At 34.2% G+C, this 21247-nt stretch overlaps 1 protein-coding gene across 3 annotated transcripts in view; it reads left to right on the top strand.

Moving 5' to 3' along the window:
* Positions 1-16782, top strand: part of DNAJC5 (DnaJ heat shock protein family (Hsp40) member C5) — a 54268-nt gene extending 37486 nt beyond the window's left edge. For 2 of the 3 annotated variants that reach the window (XM_031951819.1, XM_003757555.4), the window contains 3 exons: positions 1736-1949; positions 8208-8379; positions 8961-16782. In XM_031951819.1, coding sequence (XP_031807679.1) covers positions 1736-1949; positions 8208-8379; positions 8961-9064 — 490 coding nt within the window. In that variant the 3' untranslated portion in view covers positions 9065-16782. Of the gene's footprint in view, positions 1-1735; positions 1950-8207; positions 8380-8490; positions 8566-8960 lie in introns of all 3 variants that reach the window. The other variant, XR_001120297.3, reaches the window with a different exon arrangement.
* The last annotated feature ends 4465 nt before the right edge of the window (positions 16783-21247 follow it).

A 21247-nucleotide genomic window follows, 5' to 3' on the forward strand; every position in this document is an offset into this window, starting at 1 on the left:
CTAGAATATTTAAAATTCATATTCTTAGATTTTTTTTTTTTAAATGGGAAAGTAACACCTTACAGAATTTGCACATAAAATACAAAACTATTGATTTCTAAATCAGTACTTTAGAAGGAAAGTGTGAATATATTTAAAGATATTTTTTTAGCCTTTGATATATATGCAGGACTTTGAGGAGAGGAACACAGACACATTCCTTTTCAAACTTGACCAGTATATTGATTTGTTTTTTTCAACTGTACTTATTTGTTTCAGGGAAGGGACAGTAATTGGGAAGTGAGAGTGCTCTTTGGAAAAAAAGAGTATCAATAAAGTATTGAAAAAGAGGAATGGGGTGGGGAGAGAGAGAAAAGAATGTTCTGTGTATGTGTTAACAGTGTGATCATTTTAGTAGGTTTATTTTTTGAAAAATTCTCATAAATGTTTTTATTTTTCAAAATACATGCAAAGATAGTTTTCAGCATTCACCTTGCAAAACTTTGTGTTCCAGATTTTTCTTCCTCCCTTTCCCCTTCCCTGGACAGCAAGTAATCCAATCTAGGTTAAATATGTACAGTTCTTCTTAGATTTATCATTTATCATGATGTGCATGAAAATCAGATCAAAAGGAAAAGAAAATGAGAAAGAAAGAAAAAAGAACAGAAAAGGTGAAAGTACTCTGCTGTGATATATATTCAGTCTTCATAGTCTTCTCTGAATGCAGATGGCTCTTTCCATCATGAGTCTGTTGGAATTGGCATGAATCACCTCATTGTTGAAAAAAGTAAAGTCCATTACAATTGATCATCACATAGTCTTGTTATTGCTGTGTACAATGTTCTCTTGATTCTAGTCATAATAGACTTCTTTAAAAAAAAAAATTATTCACTTTCATGCAGCTTCCTTTTTCACATATTTTACTTATAAAAATTTTGTTTTCACTCAGTTCTTTCCAGTAAAAAGTAAATAAACTCACTGTTTGATTAGGTGATAGTAATCATAGTCCTAGTAGTAGAAACAACAAATAAGATTTCTTTTGTCATCCATAGTAAGTAAAAAATATGCATGATCCATTTATCTATGAGGGTTGTATGTACTACTTGGCCAGCAAATTCCTGATCTGTGTCACTTAATTTTTGTGCATTTTATTTAATCACTTAAACCTAGCGAATTCTTGGATTTGTGGGAATATTCTTTAAAGCATTTGGACTAACCAAGCATCTTAATATTCACATCTAGTCATCTTAAGTGTTAGAATAGATAATGGCAAGCAAACATGATATAAAAAGGGTTTTTTTTTTGTTTTTTTACCCCAATATTCAGTATGTTAAATGGAACACTAGAGGTCAGTAGTAGGCTTTATAGGTTTCTTAAAGAGAGGTCTCCCAGTATTTGATAACAATGAAGTTATGGCACTGTTGTCATAAGTAAATTTTATATATTGTAAGAGAAACTGAATATATAACAAGACAGACATGCAGTTGATCTTTCCATAGCTCCTTGAGCATGGTTAGCTTTGTCATTATAGGAGAGTTCTTATGTCCCAATTGTTGTGGTTTTGGGGTTTTGATTGTGTTTTTTGTTTTGTTTTGTTTTTTTAATCTAAGAATATAAAGGTAGAAATGTAGGTGCAAATGAATGAGACTATAAAATGAAAAAAATTTTCCTATATTGACTTGTTCCACATGGATGAATGAAAAAGTGAAAGAGCAAGGAATTAGATTTAAATGGACAAAATTCTTTTTCTTTGCAGAAAGCTTGCATTGAAATATCATCCTGACAAGAATCCAGATAACCCAGAAGCTGCAGACAAATTTAAAGAGATCAACAACGCACATGCAATATTGACTGATGCCACAAAAAGAAACATATATGACAAGTATGGTTCTTTGGGCCTTTATGTAGCTGAGCAGTTTGGGGAGGAGAACGTGAATACCTATTTTGTGCTATCCAGCTGGTGGGCAAAGGTGAGAAAAAAAGTGCTTCTTTTAAAAAAGTGTTAGACTCTTCTTTTCAGGGTGTCTTTTTGGGATTTTCTAAAATTGTGTTTGTACAATTTAGTGTTATGTTGTAATAGCTAGTTGAAAAACATTGGATTGCAAGAATTTTACAGTATAAAAACTGAATGCAGGAAAACATAAATGGGAAGATGAAAGGAAAGGAAACAGAATGCGATATCATCTTTTAAAAATTTTTATTGACACTTTTTGATTTTACATCTCTTTTCTTTACTAATCTATTCCTGCCCTTATCCAGAAAAATCATCTTATATATAGCAAAAATGAAAGTGGGAAGGGGAAAAATACTTCAGCAAAACTAACCAACTTATTAACTGAATTCAACAATGCAGCACTATCTCTACCTCTGCAAGGAAAGGAGAGAAGTGAATTTTCATATTTTTTCTTTGGGCCTAAATTTGGGTATTTCATTGACTGGGATTAACATTCATTATGGGTATGGATTATTGCGTGTGATGTCGAAATCAGTTGATGCCTTGGTTAGTTATACTAAGTGCCTCTTATTTTCTTTTTTAATTAATTAATTAATTTATTTATTTATTTATTTTTTGTTACTAAGGGATGGCTCTTTGGAAAGAGAGAAAGGATCTGTTAGGATTGAGAGTGATCTAAAAGCAAGAAGTGTTTTTTTTTTTTTAATACGAAGTTCGTTAAAAATAGATTGCAAATGAAATTCAGTAGAAACTACAGCAGTTTTTGATGTTTTTTCCATAACGCATAAACAATTATGAAAAGCACTTTTACATATATTCATCTTTTTATTTGAATGCCCAATGACAGCCAAATCCATTTTTGATTAAAAGAGGTATTTCTTAAATGTTTTAAAATAAAGGAACCAATCCTCGCTTTAGGTCAACTGTAGCTATTCTAAATATTAAATCTTTGTCCAGTGAACAGCTAGTTCACTTCAAGAGTATTGGATTGGAAGTCAAATCCAGGCTAGTTCTTATTGCCTGAATTTAGGCAAATCTAATTTCTTTGAACTTCAGTTTGTTAATCTATAAAATAAAGAATTGGATTAAATGACTTCTGAAGTCCTTTTCAGCTCAAAAACTACCATCCTATGATAGATATCCTCATGATAAAAGAAATTAAAAGCCTTTTCAAAGGAAGTTACTGTTAAATAAGAGCATGGTTCATGCAACTTTTTTGAAGAGACTAAAGAATTGAGAAAGTTGGTTTCTTTGTGTATCTGAAGAGAATAAGAAATAAAATCTTTTTGGAACAGTAGGTTATTTTTCATTGTTTGTGGTAAAATAAACAAATACCAAAATGGAGGTAATTGACATTTATAAACTTACACCTATTATAAGGGATAAAGACCTAGAGAAATTTTTTGAAGATCTTGACAAGATCCTTGAAACCAAATCAACATATTTTGATAGCAACTTAATGCCACATTAATAATAGCAACCAATACTTTTGATATTTTAAGATTTGCAGAGTACTTTTCTGAGATGATTTCAGTTGAATCTTCACAATCCTGTCATAGATGGTGATCCCTATTTTCTATATGGATAGACTCAGTCTCAGTGAAATTAAATGACTTACTCATAATCATATATTAGGAAGTATGAGGTACAATATGCAAGTTAAGATGCCTCCAGTCCTATTTCTACTATATCATATATATATTTTTCAAAATGAAATTTACAAAAAATGAAATTACATAGACTAAAACTGGGAATGGAAAAAGATGTGAAACTTGATTATCACTCTTCTTTCCAAAAACAAGTAAAACAATCATAATCATTTTTTTCTTTTTCTCTACATTCCACTTTCATTGATTTTATCTACTCCCATCAGTTCAGTTTTCCTCTCTGTGCAATTCAGGTTCACATCTACACTTCTTTCTACTGGAACTCCACTGTCAGATCACAAACTCAGTATGTCAAAAGCAAAACGCATTATCTTTTTCACTAAAGCCACTCCTATGATTCTTATTTCTCCCATAATGTACTATCATCAGTAGTTTTCAATTCAGTAATCCTTCACTCTTCTTTTTTCCTTCACTTTTATATATAGTTAGTTATGAAGTCTTATTATTTCTGTCCACACCATCTTTTCCACCGATTTTCTTCTTCTACTCACACAGACCTTGCCCTAATTCAGACCACCATTATCCCTTGCTTGGAACTATAGTTAGCCTCCAAATTTATTCTCAGTATCAAATCTATCCTTTTCTTTTACTTAACTGCCAAAACAATCTTCCTAAACTGCAGATCTGTCTATGTCACTACTATCCATGTCTCAAGAATCTTCATTCAGCAGCTCTAGGGCCTCTAGGATAAAATATAAACTCCTTAGTTGGGCTTTATACAATCTTGAGTTCAACCTACTTTACCATATTTCATTATCCTCCCTTAACACATACTGTATGTATTTGAGCCTAACTGGTCCCATTATTCCTCATATACAGTATTTCATCTGTAGCCTTTGTACTTTATGGTGTTCCAGCAGAAGGTGGAATGCCTAGAATGTATTTCCATCTTATTTTTACCTCCTAGAATCCCTAATTTCCTTCAAGACTCTCCCACATTCCTTTTCTTTATCCTCATACTTAGTGCTCACATTGATGGTGATACTCTTGCTCTTTTAGTCTCCCACAAGTGTTGCGCCATTGCAATCTATAGAAATTTGTCTGTCTGAACATAATCTCCTGTCAGATTTCTAACTGAAAAGGGACCTTAGAAGCCATCTCTAGTCTAAAGCCCTCATCTACCTCTCTTTTTTCCTCACTTTTGTTCTTGTCTCACTTTCTTTTCTGTAAAGTCTTGATCAGTTCAGCTAATTGTCTTGGCTTTTCATCCTTTGCCCCCCTATCTTAACATTTTCCCCCTTCCATGAATCAGCCTTGCATTTCCCCATTATCCATCTTCTCTGCTACTATTCAAACATTGCTAAATACTACCCCAAAAAAGTCATAAGACCATACTGATGGAGACCCATTGAATTCTCATTACTATTCACACATGGGCTTTTACTACTGTGTGCCATGTACCCCACACAGAAGCTCTACTAAACTTACTCTTCTTCTCTCAATCTTAATACAAAACCTTCTTTAATCTTTTTCTCTCAACTTATTAAACCTCATTAAACTGAAGTTTTTTTGGCTATCCACTACCAGCTTTCCTCCCACTTCAGTATCATCTTCCATTTTCTCCTCAAGGGAGAAGATGAAGTATCCCTGCTTTCTAACACTAACCCTTCTCCACTTCTACCCCCAAATATCTTCTCTTAATCCCAAACCTTTTTATCTCTTCCAGGATTGTGCTTTTTCAGTCATCACTGCTCTAATTCACATTTCCTTATCCTTATCCTCTGGTTCTTTCCCTGATGCTTCCAAATGTATTTATTCTTTCTCAACCTCAATATTTATATTGTATTTATCTGTACTGCCATTCCCTCAAGCTATTACCTCATAACTATCTCCCTTTTACAGCCAAACTCCTAGAAAAAGCTATCTGCCCTTATTGTCTCTCCGCTTTTCTACTTCCTGCTCACTTCTTAGCACCTTCAAATCTGACTTTCCTACCACACAATTAAAATTGCTTTCTTCAAAGTCATCAGTGATCTCTTCATTGCCTTTTGTTAGTCCTCGTCTTTCTTGATCTCTCTGCAGTTTGGTCACTCTTTCTTCCTGTATTCACTCTGCTCCTTGAGGTATTGTAACCCTGCTTAGTTTTTATTTTCTTTCTATCTGTCACATCAATCTTTCTTAGTCTGACTTTCAGGTTCATGATCGATATTTATCCCTATGCATGAATATATCTCAGGGCTCTGTCCTGGGGCCTTTTCTTTTCCCTTTCTACTTTCTTGATGATGTCATAAGCGTCCATTGATTCAGCAGCTGTTATCTTTATTCCATTGACAACCTACCCTGTACATTAAGCTTTCATTTCTCTTCTGAGTTCTGGTTCTACATCTCTAACTGCCTGTTCAAAATCTCTACCTGGATATATACTCTGTAGGCACATATGTTAATAGCTACAGACATATATACCTTCTTTTCTCATCTTTATGACTGATATTTATGATATATTGACAGTATAATGAGAGAGAAACAAGATGGCTTTTGCATAGTATTCTCTACAGCAAAGCACATTTTTTTAGCCACAGGTGAATGGTAGAGCAAATGAATACAAGATCCTGCAATATATTAGTTGATAGCAGAAGAAATAGTAAGCATTTGCTTAGTCACTATCCTCAAACTTTCTCTTCCAGCAAGGAAAGTCTTGTGTATATTTTAAGTTCTTATAAAATTCCTTACTATTTACTTTTCAGACAGTGACATGCATGTAGATGGCCAGCCCAGTGAGTTAGTAGATCAGTACATCAATTAATAAGTATTTATTAAACAAAAATGAAAACCATCCCTTTCCTCAGAGGGAGAAGAGATGTACAAATATAAATAAATGTAGAGTATATACACAATAGATTTTGAGGAAAAGGCAACTTACAAAGGAACTAGAGATTCTGAGAGATGAAGATAAGAGATAGAAGTACATTCTAGGTATAGGAGATAGCCAGTGCAAAGGCAAGAAGGTCAATGTGATTGGATAATATTGTTCTTGGGAATTACAGAGAATACGGCTGAAAAGATAGATTGGGGCAGGGTTGAAAAGGACTTTACCCTTAAAAAGAAATTTTATTTCATATTTAATTCTGGAAATTATTGAGTAGAAGGAAATGATCAGATTTGCACTTCAGGAAAAATCTATTTGACAGTTATTTAAAGAATGGATTGGAGTGAAGATAGAGACCTGTAGTAGGCAGACTTTATAGGATTTTATTCCAATAGTCTAGGCACTATTTGGACAATGACTTAGGCAGCAGAGTTGAATTAGTGGAAAAGAGATTGTTTTGGGAAAATTCCATTATGCTTTTACAGTCCTAAGCTGCATTCCAGTGCAGATACTCATATTTACCACAAATATTCTCTAATCATGCTGTATGGCACTAAATCTTTTAAAACATCACCACTTTTAAGTAACAGATAAACCAAAAGGTAATGGGTAGACATAGTAGGCACAGACTTGAACGTCTTTGCAATGATGAATATGTTCAAAGAATAACATGTGTGATGGCAAATGGCAAAAATGAGGATCACAAGGACAGCCCTTGCTAATACACACAAAATGGAAAAAAGATCTTAAGGGAGGACACCAATATTAATGGGCATGTTTTCTGAGACAGTACAGTTCACAGAATGAGATTTCATAGATTGATTTTTTTTTTTTTGGTACTGCTGACTGGAATTAATCACAGATTTGTTGAAATATTCAGAATTGAAAATGAATCTTTATATATGACATTTATTTTCTTCAGAATTATTGTGATAGCCATTCTGCAGTGAGACTTGAGTTTTTTCATGAGGGGGAACCAGTATAAAACTGGGTCATCTTCACATGAAAAACTAAACAGGCACTGTGGTAAACATTGGAGTTCTTAAAGAAAATATGTTTTTCAGTATGTTATGAATGGACTTTGAGTCAAACATTAGCAGTCATTCTCATCTTGATATGAAATTTTTTTCTTATTTCCCTTTCTTGGAATTTTGTCTTTTATCATTTCTTATAATAACTTGAGATTTACTGTGCAGTAGTTTGAATAGAATGGTAGCATGTGTTGGGATTTTTCCCTATTCATTCTGTATTGATGATCATCATAAATTTTTTTTTTCTTTTTAACCCCAAGGCAATTAGGGGTTAAGTGACTTGCCCAGAATTACACTGGTAGTAAGTGCTAAATATGGAAGGTCAGTTCTTCTTGTGCAGTAAGAGAACTGTACGGTTCTGCACACACATATTGTATCTAGGATATACTATAACATATTTAACATGTATAAGACTACCTGCCATCTAGGGGAGGGAGGGAAGGGAAAAATCGGAACAAAAAGTGAGTGCAAGGGATAATGATGTAAAAAATTACCCATGCATATGTTCGTTCAATAAAAAGTTATAATTAATTAAATAAATACATGAGCGAGCAAATAAATAAATAAATGGATGGATGTGGAGGGGTCAGATTTGAACTCAGGTCCCCCTGCTTCCAGGGCTGTTGTTCTATCTACTGTGCCATCTAGCTGCTCTGTCATTTTACATCTTAAATGCCATTTTGCAAGTATATTAAACTTTTATCTCTTGTGAGATGGGATGATATGTTAAATCTGGTAGTTGAAACAATTCACAATCTCTTTCTGCCCAGGCCCTGTTTTTATTTTGTGGGATCATTACTGGCTGCTATTGTTGCTGCTGTCTGTGCTGCTGCTTTAACTGCTGCTGTGGAAAGTGTAAACCTAAACCTCCTGAAGGTGATGACCAAGAATATTACGTCTCCCCAGAGGACTTGGAGGCACAGTTACAGTCTGATGAGAGGGGTAAGTATCTTTAACAACAGTTACAGCCCATGAAATAGATACAGCCTCCAGTGTGAGTGGGTAATAGCTAGAATGATCCCTGAACCAGTGTTGAACTATCTTGTCAAACAGGAGGGCATTGATACTGTGCTTGGAGTGTTTTTGGTGGAAGCTGGGACGTTTGAGGTGTGAACATGGAAATTTGAGGTAAAAATAGAAACAAGAATGACCAGATTTACATAAATAATTGTCTCCCACCCATTGAATCTGTAGTAATAGAATTATGGGGTTGAAAATTTGGAAGCTGGTGGTGGTTGGGAGGGATGGAGAAGGTGGACTTCTAGTTATGGGTAGCTAAAAAAAATCTCAATAAATTTAAAAAGGTTTATTGGGGTGGGAACAATTGACTTGTTTTTTGGTCTCAGACAGCAAGGTTACTATGATATGTCATAGTGACTTGTTGAAATGATCATTCTATTCCATTTCCTCTTAAAGGGAATGGAGTGTTTCTGGTTAGGAATTTAGTCATCATGTAACAAAAACTGTGTGCATGCCTTTGTTCTCTTAGTGCAATAAAAGTATGTGTGTTTTCCCTTTTTCAGAGGCTACAGATACACCTATTGTGATACAACCAGCATCAGCCACAGAGACCACCCAACTCACAACTGACTCCCACCCCAGCTACCATACCGATGGATTTAACTAAGTTAAGAAAACACTGTAATTAGAATGGATAAATCAGTACCTGGCCAATCAACATTAGAATCATGAACAGTAGAAATAGAGATCGGGGAGGGAACAACTCCTGCCACAGGGAAAGGGCAGACACTGACCTGCCAAGAATATTTTGTAATCCCTTCCGCCTTTCTGTCACCTTCAGTGTCGTATCTTGATGATACATGAAGTGCTGTAGCATGCAGTATTTAAAGCAGTTTAGCTACGGTCTTCCTTCTTTTTGTTTTTTTTGTTTTTGTTTTTGTTTTTTGGGTTTTTTTTGTTTTGTTTTGTTTTTTGAATCGCATGTATGGGGTTTATGTTTTATGTATGTCTGTGTTGTAAATGTATCGAGGAGTTACTGAATTAAGTGAATAATGGAAGCAGTCTGTATTCTAAGCAGTGATACCAGCTTAAGTAGATTTTTCATCCTACAAGTTTTAAGTGAGAATTGCTCTGAAGCCACTTTTGCTTCCATACAGTTTAGCTGTGAGGACCTTGACAAATAGGAAGGGGAATTCATTGATCTCAACCAAGAGTACTTGTTCACATTCCCTACTTGGGTTAAAGCCAATGGATGACCTAGGACAAAATGGAAGGATATTTCCAAATAGGAATTTTATCCTTCTGGATCAGTTTTTGACCTTCATATACTGGCTTATTCTTTGACACCTCCCTTTTTTCTTGAGCCCCAGAAATGAAGAACTCCTTGCCCAGCATCAGAATGCCTGTGTTTTCATCCCAACTCCCCTCTTTTCCATATGACCTTAGGCAAGTCACTAAACCTCTCTGAGCCTTAGTTTGCTTATCAGTAAAATTAGGGGGTTCTGTTACATGATCTTTGACCCTTTGAGGTCCATTTCAGATTCTGTGATTATGAAGGAATCTGGAAATATGAAAATGACTTAAAACATATAATCCCAACGTTTATGTGGTATATACTATGTACCTGATTTCTTCAGCCTTGTTTACGTACATCATTGTGAGTTTTTTTTTTTCTTCCTCAGGTAAATTTATTGTGGAAATGAAAAACATTTCATTTTTTTTATTGAAACCAAATCATGTTGGCAGTGGTTTTCTGTATCTAAAATTTACTTTTAAGATTCTTCTGTTATCCCATCAGTTGCTCTACAGTGTAATCATCATCTTGCTTTTCTTTGCATTTAATAGATCCTATGCTAAGGAAGATGCAGGTTGTTTGGGTTGCAGTGGTTCGTTCTTCCCACACTCCGCAACTGTAGGGGTTGTGAGAGTAAGACAGGGTAATAGAGTAAAGAGTCAGAATAGCTGTCAACTTCCAACCAGGTACCCTGGAATTAGACCCACACTGTATTCATTACCTTGCATTTTTTTTTTATCCTATTGAGTTTTGTTCTGGCTTCTTGTTTGACATTCCTCCAGTCATCATTCCTTTTGGAGACTCTCTTCAGCAGTTAAAGTAACAAAGTCTTTCCGTGGTTGAGATTCTTAGTGTTGAAGGCACACAGAATTTTTTCTATTAAAACTTGATCAATATGGGGGCCTCTTTCATAGATATTGTAAATTATAACATTCGTAAATAATCATCTGGAAAGTTACCCGACTTAATTTTGCCACTGTGTAAATGATTTTAGATTTATGAAGGGACTAATTGGTAATTCTACCAAGTCAGTCCAAAGTTTTCTTAAAAGCTCTTTAGTCAAGAATGGCAATACGTAAATTGTAGTTATCTAGGATTAGTTGTAATGATGTCCTTTACTAAGCCTCCATCACATAAGCCTTTATCTTTTCCTTTGTCCCTCTTGTTTTCATCCTGTTTTTCTTTCTCTCTTAAAATAGGCTTAGTCTTGACACAATCACAGATGGGAATCTGTAAAGGTATCATGTCATTGCCCCCATTTTGAAATTTTATAAAGCAAATAGGTATCTTTTAGACTGAGTTCATAGGTTAATGAGAAGCCTGTTTAGTGACCTTTATTGGCTAAAACCAAGACTGATAGAATTAAGAACAGACTACATTTGACCTAAGAATTGGGTTCCAGCAAACAAAATCATAAATTATTCTTCTCAGTTCCTGTTTCTCAATTGTTTGGTCCTGATGCTTCATTAACAAAGAACTTCATATGATGAATAATCGTATACTTTGTAATTATTGGTCTTGATTATTATATTTTCAAATGAACTTTGTTTTATGTAAGGAGTAGATTTCCCATCACTTTTTGCTAGACATTTTAATTGGTGCCATTTGCAGAAAGTAGCTAAGGAATTCTCTATGGAAAGTAAATACAATAGGTTTCCTTAGTTACATGCCTGGTATGTACTAGGTTACAAAGCCCAGGGTTACTTTTCTCCCCCAGAGCTTGATTTAAAAGAACCATTGTAGTAACTGCCCTTGTTGAATCTGTGAAACTTTTTTAGATTTTGGGAGGTATTTTTTTGATTTTGATGGTTTCTTGTTTTTTGTTTTTAAACAATGTATCTAATGGTTAAAATTGAAAATTTGTTCAACATTAATTAGAATTTGGGAGTAGGATGAACCTGGTTTTTTGTTTGTTGTTTTTTCTCACTAGGACTTGCCAAAATCAACTTCTTAGACAACTTGTTTAACCCATGAGCCTATTGGTTCTCTTGGCAGAATTGAGGCATGATGTTGAAATGACTGTCACAACAGCATTAAGGAGAAAATTCTGATCTAAACATTTTTCCCCTTCATGCTCATCTCCTCTTCCCCTTTTCCCCATGTCTCGGTAAACTTCCTTTCTTCTTTATTAGGAGAAAGGCCTAATAAAAACCTCCAACCTTGCATTTTTTAAATCATCAGTAGCTGGTATGAGACACAAACTTATTTCTGAGGATATATAAATCTGACCAATATTGTATTTAGAACTGGTTTGCAGTGCATAGTTATTGGCTGTTAATAATGACACTCCTTGAGGGAAGCAATTGAAAATAGCAGAAGAAATGTATGGCATCTAACTTTATGATCAGCACTGAGGTTATAGATATTTCCATTAACAATAAAAGAGGGGATAATGCTCAAACCTATGCTTGTCCTAAATTTACATTCATCTTTCTTCAAGCCCTAACACTCTTGTAGGGGGTGGGAAGTGCATTGTGGTCAATTCATATTTCATGCCCTCTGAAAATATAGTGGTGGAACAACAGAATGATCTGTGCCATTAAAAATACTAATTCAACTTAAAATCCTAGTTGGTAACAAGTGTGTATGGTCTTAAATTTGTGTTTTCAAAAAAAGAATGCTTTAGAAGTGATTTTCTTCCAGAGCTGCTAAAAACTAAGTTCAAAAATTGTTAATCAACTCTCATACCAGGAAACTATCCTGTTTTAAGTGATCATGATGACAGCACTGCAAAGGAAGTGGATTATTTGAGCCCAAAAATTGCTAGTAATGAGGGAGAAAATACTTTTATTTGTTTAAAAATATTATTGACAACTTGGAAGATATTTTAGAATGGCTTCTTCCTTCTATTCTCAAGCCTTTCTGCCTGTTGGTTAAAGCTAAACCATTGTGTGTATAATGAGACATATCTGATAACTTGTGTTTCTCGGTCCATGTTTGATATGAGATCTTTAATGGGTCTTATAAAAATGAATCTCGTAAACTAATGTTTTTTAAGTGTTACTATTATCATTTCATTTTTAAGTATCTTTTTTCCTCCTTCCCAGAAAGCCAACCCTTAAAATAAATACACACAAACTCTTTCTCTCTCTTTCTCAATATAGTCCTAAGAAGGCTATAGAAGACTCAAAAGCCTAAGTGTGTCAAAGTGAGTAGTTTGCCAGGTTTACATATGTTCAGGTTATGTGAATATTGCTTTAAAAATGTAGGTTTCCCCAGGGTTGAAGGCATATCTGAAGAACTTAATAGCCAAATTTTTTTTCTTGCAAAGGATTTTAAGGAAGCAATGGCTTTTGCACTTCAACATTGTGTGCCAAGATTCTCCCAGCATTCCTGAGTTCAGAACCATCACAGATAGATTTATGTTCTAGGATAGAGTCTGTAACATTAATTGGGGAGGAGCCTCTTAAGCATGCTAAATACTTGCTTCAAAATCCTATAACTTTAATGGAAATAAGAACTAATTTTATGTATGTGTGTGCATCTCTCCAGCATCACTTTTGAGTTCTCATTTATTTTTTAAAAAGTTTCTTTCCTACTCACAGTTACTTGGGTGCTTCCTGAGACATGGGTATATCTTTGTGAAATTTTAGAAACAGGGATGAAGTCAGATTTGAGAAGTTGCAAATTTGATTTTTTTAACACACACACTTTATATAGATTCATACATATATATACATTTTTGAGATCATTTACTCCTGGGATGGCCCCCAAAGTAATAGTATTTAATTTTTGTTTCTTTGGTAATTTCTTGTTTTTCTTTTTTTAAACAGTATACTTAAAGGTGAAAATTAAAAATTTATTCAATATTAAATAGAATTTGGGAGCAGGGTGAACCTGGCTTTCTCTTCCCTCCTATCCCCCCTTACTAGAACTTGCCAAAATCAGCTCTTTAGACAACTTGTTTTATTCATGAGCCTGCCCTTGGGCCTTTTGGCAGATTTGAGAAACTAGATCTGAGATCATATAATAATTGTTATAAAAGGCATGATGTTGTAATGCCTGTGACAACAGCATCAAGAAGAGAATTCTGATCTAGAGCATACACCAAGCTGTTTTTTAAAGGCTATTTTTCTTACATAATAGTGATGAAGTTGATGTAGCTTATATTAGTCTCATTCTTCTTAACAGTAGAAATCTCATTGCTTTTAAGAAAATCTTGGAGAAAATTGCTCTTGAAGTAAACGGCTTTTGCACCTAATAAAAACAAGATTTTGGAGTTTGGGTTTTTGTTGGTATTTTTCTCTATTTTATCAAAATGAAATACAAAATTCTCCATTCGTTCTCCATTTCTAAAAAACTTGTGAACATTTTGGTAATAGCTGATCACATTTTCTATTTCTACATAGGAATATTTTGAACCTATTTTATTTTCATTCTTATTTTTGTGCTTTGTAATATTTATAAACTGCTGTAGATGTTTGTGTTCATTGTGTTCTTTAACTTTTCTTAAGCTTTCTGAAATCACATAGATACATATAACAGTACACGCAGGCCCTACCAGGGGGGGAAGGAGAGGGACAGGAATCAGTCATCTGCTCAGAGAGCAAGATTGAAGCCTTGGAACTATATAAAGGTTGCATTTTGATGATGATGATGATGATGATGATGATGATGATGATGATGATAAAATATATTTTCCCTGAAAGACCACTTTTATCAATAACCATATCTCATTATAAAGCCCATCTGGCTATCTTTTCCTACTTTTCTGAGATTGAGCTCTTTTTATTTAGAGGCATTGCTTCTATGTATTAGGGCTTCCTACAATTTAGATTGTAAGGCTTGAAACTAGGACCTTAAACCTTTCGGAACTTTACTAAAAGTGCTCAGAAGCCTCATGAAATCCACATATCTTTCAGACTTGTGAAAGTAAACTTAATATGTCTTATCAGTGTTGCCTCAATTTTGAAAGGACTAATTAGGCTTGTTATCAATTTAAACCAAAATGTGGGAAAGACAAAAAGCTTTTTCAATCTGTCAGTTCCCAAAAGAGAAGTTATTCTAACTCAAGAAGCTGAGTTGTGTTTGTCTATAATCAATTCAATTCAATTTTAAAGAAACTTTTCTTTTAGGAAATGTAAAATCACTTAAAAATAAAAGATCAATGTCCCACCAACTGTGCAACTTTAGGTTTATGCTTAATACTGAGAAGGGAGATATTGATTAGTTTACAGGATGAAGAGTGGTAATACCTAGATTGAAAAGTGTTTCTCTCCTATTTTATTTATCTGGTTATGTGTTGTTTTCTGTTCTTGTATCTTTATGCTCAGCATAAAGCTTCCTTTGGTGTTTTACATCCAGTTTTAAATCCCCTTAGCCTCTCTTGAAACATTTACTAAGCTTAAGATTTCATTTAAATAGAGACAATTCGAACTTTTTTTTTTTTTTTAGGCAATCAGGGTTAAGTGACTTGCCCAGGGTCACACAGCTAGTAAGTGTCTAAGGATTTGAACTCAGGTCCTCCTGACTCCAGGGCCAGTGCTCTATCCGCTATATCACCAGCTGCCCTGACAATTCAAACTCAACAAGAATTCTGGATGTTAGTACAGGGAACTCCTAGAATGATAGAATTGAAAGGCTAGACATAAAAAGTTAACTTTTATCCAACTTCTAACATTCAGAACTGTGAACACACAAACAGAAATGTCCTTAATTGCAATTCGTAGTCCTGTGGTACTTGCAAAAAATGAATATCTTTTCATGTCTTTGAAAAGCAAGGCTCAAATCACATGCTGTAAATGTGAGATTGTGATATTGTGTGTCTTTGTCATGTATGTACATGTGTGTATATGTATATATACATTTATTTATACAACAGGTATGTCAATACTGTTGCTGACAAGTAAGTAATAAAGCAACAATAAAACTTGACTCTAAAATGATTCCTTCAAACTTTTGATTTGACATATGGAAGCAAAGATACTGTCTTTAGGCTGTTTCTTTTAGCTTCAAGAAGAAAAATTAGAATCCTTTGAAATAGCTATGTCAATCCTGTTGTGTAAATAGAATGCTTGAATGAGAGAAATCCATGACAGACTGGAGAGCCCATGCTGTTAGTTTACATGTAGATTCCTCAGGCTTTTTCCCAGTATTAGAATAGATGCATCCCAGGACAGGAGGTGCTCAGGTCCATCTTTTTCACTGTATAGTCCAGCTGCTTAGCCTGCTTACAGGGAGAAACTACTATTTGGAATATGTTTAGTAGGCTTTAAGAACTGGAAGTAAATTGCATTGGACACAGTAGTCATTATCACTTAACATTATTCTTTTAGTCTAGAGCACAGAATAGCTTCAAAGCCTTGAAGATTCCTCCTGGTGTGAACAGATTCATGCACAAAACACATTTGAGTTATAAGTAAATTGCTTTCTGGGTATACAAGATGTGAAGTATAGGGGAGATTAGAAGGGGAGAAAGAAACTGCTTTCCTTTTCCCAATTATTCCTCTTCCTCCCTTACCTCAAACATAAAAACCAGTTTTTCTTGGCACAATCTATGAGCCATTTAACTTGTCATCTTAATAAAAGTGCATGGCATTTCTTTGTGATTTAGGTGGGATGGCCAACAAATAATCCTGGTTCTTTCACCTCCCTTTTGTCCAGTGCCCCAGCTTTGGGGAAGAGACCGCATAAGGGAAGTGGATGTTGCATCATCTTTTACATATTCAAAACTTAAGTTTTTTAGTTCAAGGCAATCCCCGAGTCGAATTAATAGTGATGGGAAAGTATTTTGCTTTTGAATTGTATTTCACTTCTAGGTGTGGGGAAGATAACATGTTTAAAAACAAAACAACAACCCAAATATAACTGCATCTGGAAAGCAATTATATATATATATAGACATATATTTTGTTATGTTACTAAAGGACCATAATTTGAATTGTATGTAAGTAGATGTGGCTGTCAGAACTTTTTGGATTGTTACACTTGATACTACTGAACTCCTGTACATACATAAGGTTAAAGCCGAAGGAATTATTTTATGGTTTAGCATGGTAATTTATGTATTGTATGTCTGAATATCCACTAAAATAAAGATTGCTAAATTATCTATCTGAAATTACTGTTGTAAAATAAATGTTTTCAATGCATATCAGTGTTTGGTTTTTGTTTAAAACTGGCTTTATTGAACATATAGGTTCTGTTGTAACTGAAATCATATGGCACAGTTCCTTATAGATAATGGATGCTTAGTAAATGTTGAACAAATAATAAGGTGGGCATTCTTCAATTTCTGTTCTATTAAATATCCCAGATCTGTTAGCCTATACATTTTGATAAGTAGAAATAATCCTGCTGAAAGTTAATAGTAATAATAATAGCTTGTATTTATGTGCTACTTTGGTTTACAAATTGCTTTACACTGCTTATCTTACATTGCAGAGAGAACAAACTGACTGGAAAACACACTACATAACATAATTTAATACTTTTTTTTTTTTAATATGCAAGGTCCTGTGCAGAATGATAGAACCATAAAGACAGAATACAAGGTTTGCCCTCAATGTACTTATAAACTAATAGAGAGAATTTGATGCACAGAAATTAATCTAGTATTAGAATTGAGTAAGGGTGAAGAAGGCCAGAAGTTTCAGGAGGTGTCCATGACTTAACAGGTTGACGCCTGGAGCAGCTTCACATTAAAGGTGACTTTAAAATTGAACTTTAAAAGTAGGGAAGTATTTTAAGATAGGACAGACCATTTGGAGTACAGAAAATAGCATGAACAGAAAGAAAAGTAAAGAAAGAGGAGTGATTTTACTGAAATAAAAGAGCAAGTAAAGGAATGATATGAAATTAAGTTGGAAGATCTCAGGTAATCTGATAGTTTATATTATTAGATCAAAAATTTCAAATAAAAAATTGACGAATCAGGAAAGATGCTTGATTTGCAGAATAAGGGTGAAGGGTGTGAGAGACAAGGGAAAATTAGTGCCACTGCTTACAGTAAGTAAAACAATGGTAATGGTCAATAAAGAACTATTAACTACTTGTAGCATTTTTCACCCCCTCTACCAAAAAAAAGTCTTCAGTCTGAAAAGGATAGGGGGAAATAATGAATGGAACTTAAACTATAGGAAAGCACCAATTGTGCACCTTGTTTTAACAAATAAGTTTAATCGTGAGATCTAAATGGACTGTGTTCCAGAATACTCAAAGATTTGGCTAACATGTTTGCTAAAAAGCTATAGGTGATCTTTGGAAAATTGTTGAGGCTCATAAAGAGTAAATATGGTTGGGTTTTTTTTTTTTTTTTTTCCCAAAATGTGAAGGTGGTAATGGTGTAAACTTGAATTTCAGGGAAAAGTATAGAACATATTAAAGAAATGCTGTAAACATTTAGAAGGGCATGATGCACTAGTTACATCAATAGGTCATTTCTCTTTTGAAAGAATCGAGTCATTAGGCACAGTATATATGGATTTCAGTGAAGGCTGTCATATCCTTATGGCAAGAAAGCTCTGTGGACTAGGTGATCATTAGGACCAGAGAATAATGATTAAAGGAAGCTCTAGTGCCCCAGCAATCTTTATTTACCCCCTGCTGATCATTTTTAGTGACAGGATAGCATGGTTATCATTCATAACACAATGTTGAGAGAGTTAACAATGTATAGCAAGATCAATGGACATAATAGATGAAATATAAGGATAAATGTAAAGGTTCATACATGGATTCAGAAGCAACTGTATAACACCAGAATGGGCCAGAAAATGGGGGGAAATTTTTTTTCTGATTATTTCAAATGCATGTTCAGTTTCTGATTGATCCCATTTGAGATTTTCATGGCAAAAATACTGGAATGGTCTGCCATTTCCTTCTCCAGTTCTTTACACATGAAAAACTGAGGGAAACAGGGTGAAGTGACTTGCCCAGTCACACCAGCTTTGAACTCACCAAAATGAATTCCTTTCTCCAGGCTGACACTCTATGCACTGGATTATTTAGCTGCCCCTAGATATTTTTGTGAACTAAATTTTCAGTATGAGTCAATAGTATAATATTACAATTTTTAGAGAAAGGGTAATTTGATGTTAGGTTGAATTAATAAGCCTAGTGTCTAAACCAAGAAAGGTTACAGTTTTCTGTACTCTGCACAGGGATGGGGGGAGGAGTAGGGTTCACATTTTAGGAAGACATTAATACAGGAAGAAAATACAGCCAAGGTGATATAATCAAACTTTAAAATGTTCTTTAAAGAAATAAAAGCTTGGGGCAGCTAGGTAGCGCAGTGAATATAGAGTACCAGCCTTGAAGTCAGGAGTACCTAAGTTCATATGTGATCTCAGACACTTAACACTTTCTAGTTGTGTGACAAAAAGAAAAAGAAAAAAAAAAAGCTTAATAGCTGGAGGAAAATTACATATATAATAAAAATGACAATACTATACTAAAATTTACCTTTGAATACCATCAAATTCCAGTGTAATACTTCATATAAGACTTGATAAAAGATCTAGATTATCAGGGAAAATGATGAAAAGAAACAAGCATTGGATAGAGCACTGGAGTCAGGAGATCCTTAGTTTAAATCCAGCCTGAGATATTCATCAGCCTGATCAACCTGAGCAAGTCATTTCATTCTGCCTCCAAGAAAAAGAAAGAAGAGACAAAGGAATAATAGCACTTCCAGACTTTAAACCATCTTGTAAAGCAGCTGTCATCAAAAACTATCTGATATTGATTTAAAAATAGATAAATAAATGGAACACAGTAGACAAGAGAATCAGAAACTAACTCAACAGCCCAGTGTTCGATAAAATGAAAAAAAAAATTACTCAGAAGAAAAAATTCCTTATTTGATATAAAATGGAGGAAAAGGAAAGGAATCTAGCAGAAATTAGACTTTGATCTCTACCTTATATCACATTCCACAATATGTTTTAAATGTATAATAAGTGGTTATGAACAATTCTCAAAAGAAGTGTTTTACAACTACATGAAACAATATTCCAAATAACTATTAAGAGAAAATGGATTCAAGGAGATTCTGAAGTCTCACCTCATACCCTGTGAATTGTGGGGGGACGGTATTGAAGGGATTATGGAAGAATGGGGGACATTAATTCTTTGTGGTGAAGCTGTGAAATGATCTCTTGAAAAACAATTTAGAATTATGCAACTAAAGAATGCTCATAATCCTTTGTACCAGAAATTGTATCACTGGGCATTTAGAATGGAAGCCATACCAAACATGTATAGCAACACTTTGGGTGATAATTTAAAATTGGAAACAGCTTGGGAATGATTCTGTTGCATTTTAAAGGTCTTAAAAGAATGGAAGGAGAGTAAGAGGAATACACTCAAATGGGGAAGGAAAAAGGTTAAGAGAAATCTCATAAGGTGTGTGAAGACATCTACAGAAACACTTGAACCTCATTCTCATCTACAGTGGTCAAAAGACTTAAGACTAACACGTGCAGGCACGTGTGGGCACACACACACACACACACACATATTTGGTATTAGAAATATATTTCACTTGACCAGGAAATGAAAGGCGTAAGAAAGAAGGAAATAGGGAAAATTAGAGGGGAGGTAAATTAAGGTAGAGATTAATCTCAATCAGAATAAACAAAACTAACTTTTGGAAGTGGAAAAGAATAGGAATCTGGAAAAGTACCACAAAACTGGAGGATAACTGAACAAATTATGCTATGTAAATATTGTGAAATTATTTTGTGCTATAAGAAATGATAAAAGGGATGGTTTGAGAAACCCAGAAAGACTTTTATGAATTGATGCAGAATGAAATTAACAGAATCAGGAGGATAATTTATACAATGACAACAAACAACTTTGAAACAATGAGAAATTCTGATCAGTGTAACACCAACCATGATTCCAGAGGACCAATAGTGAAGGATGATCTCGATAGAGATGAAAGATTGAAGAAAGACATTTTTAGACATAGCCAATGTAGATTTTTTTGGTTTGGCTATATGTGTAATGGAAATTTTGTTTTTCTTTTATTCTTAATTGTAGGGGTTTCAAGAAAAGGCAGATTTTTGCTGATTGAAAAAAATATAATTAAAAAAGTTGAATTGATTGTGCTGGTGTGAGCTAACTACTGGCAAAATCAAGTAAAAATTGTCTTTCCTCTTCTAGACATGAATCTAGTACCAGCCCTGCTGGTTCTCAAAGGTTGTATTACATGTAGAACAAAACCTCAATTTGAGATCTCTAAGCTCAGAGAGGAAAAGAAAAACAAAAGTAAAAAATAAAGTTTCTTTATTTTTATGAAAAATAAAAGGCAGGGAATGGGCATTAATTTGGTAGTACGGTTTTGAGGTCATAGAATTTAGATCTTTTTTAGACAATTTCAGGGAAAGAATTTTATACTCTGCTTCCTTCTCAAGAATCTCTGTATTTTGAACCTAGTGTTTCATTTTGGCTCCAGTAACAATGCATCCATCATCCAGCTGAGGAAGCCAAAGACCCAGAAGAGTAGAGGTCATGAGGAAATGGAAGTAAAAACTTCCTTGTGAGGCAGTTTTGCTTAAATGATTGAACAGCATAATGCAACAGTTGGCATGTGTAATATAAAAAGTATTC

This window comes from Sarcophilus harrisii, chromosome 2, assembly GCF_902635505.1.
Source record: "Sarcophilus harrisii chromosome 2, mSarHar1.11, whole genome shotgun sequence".
Taxonomy (NCBI): Eukaryota; Metazoa; Chordata; class Mammalia; order Dasyuromorphia; family Dasyuridae; genus Sarcophilus; species Sarcophilus harrisii.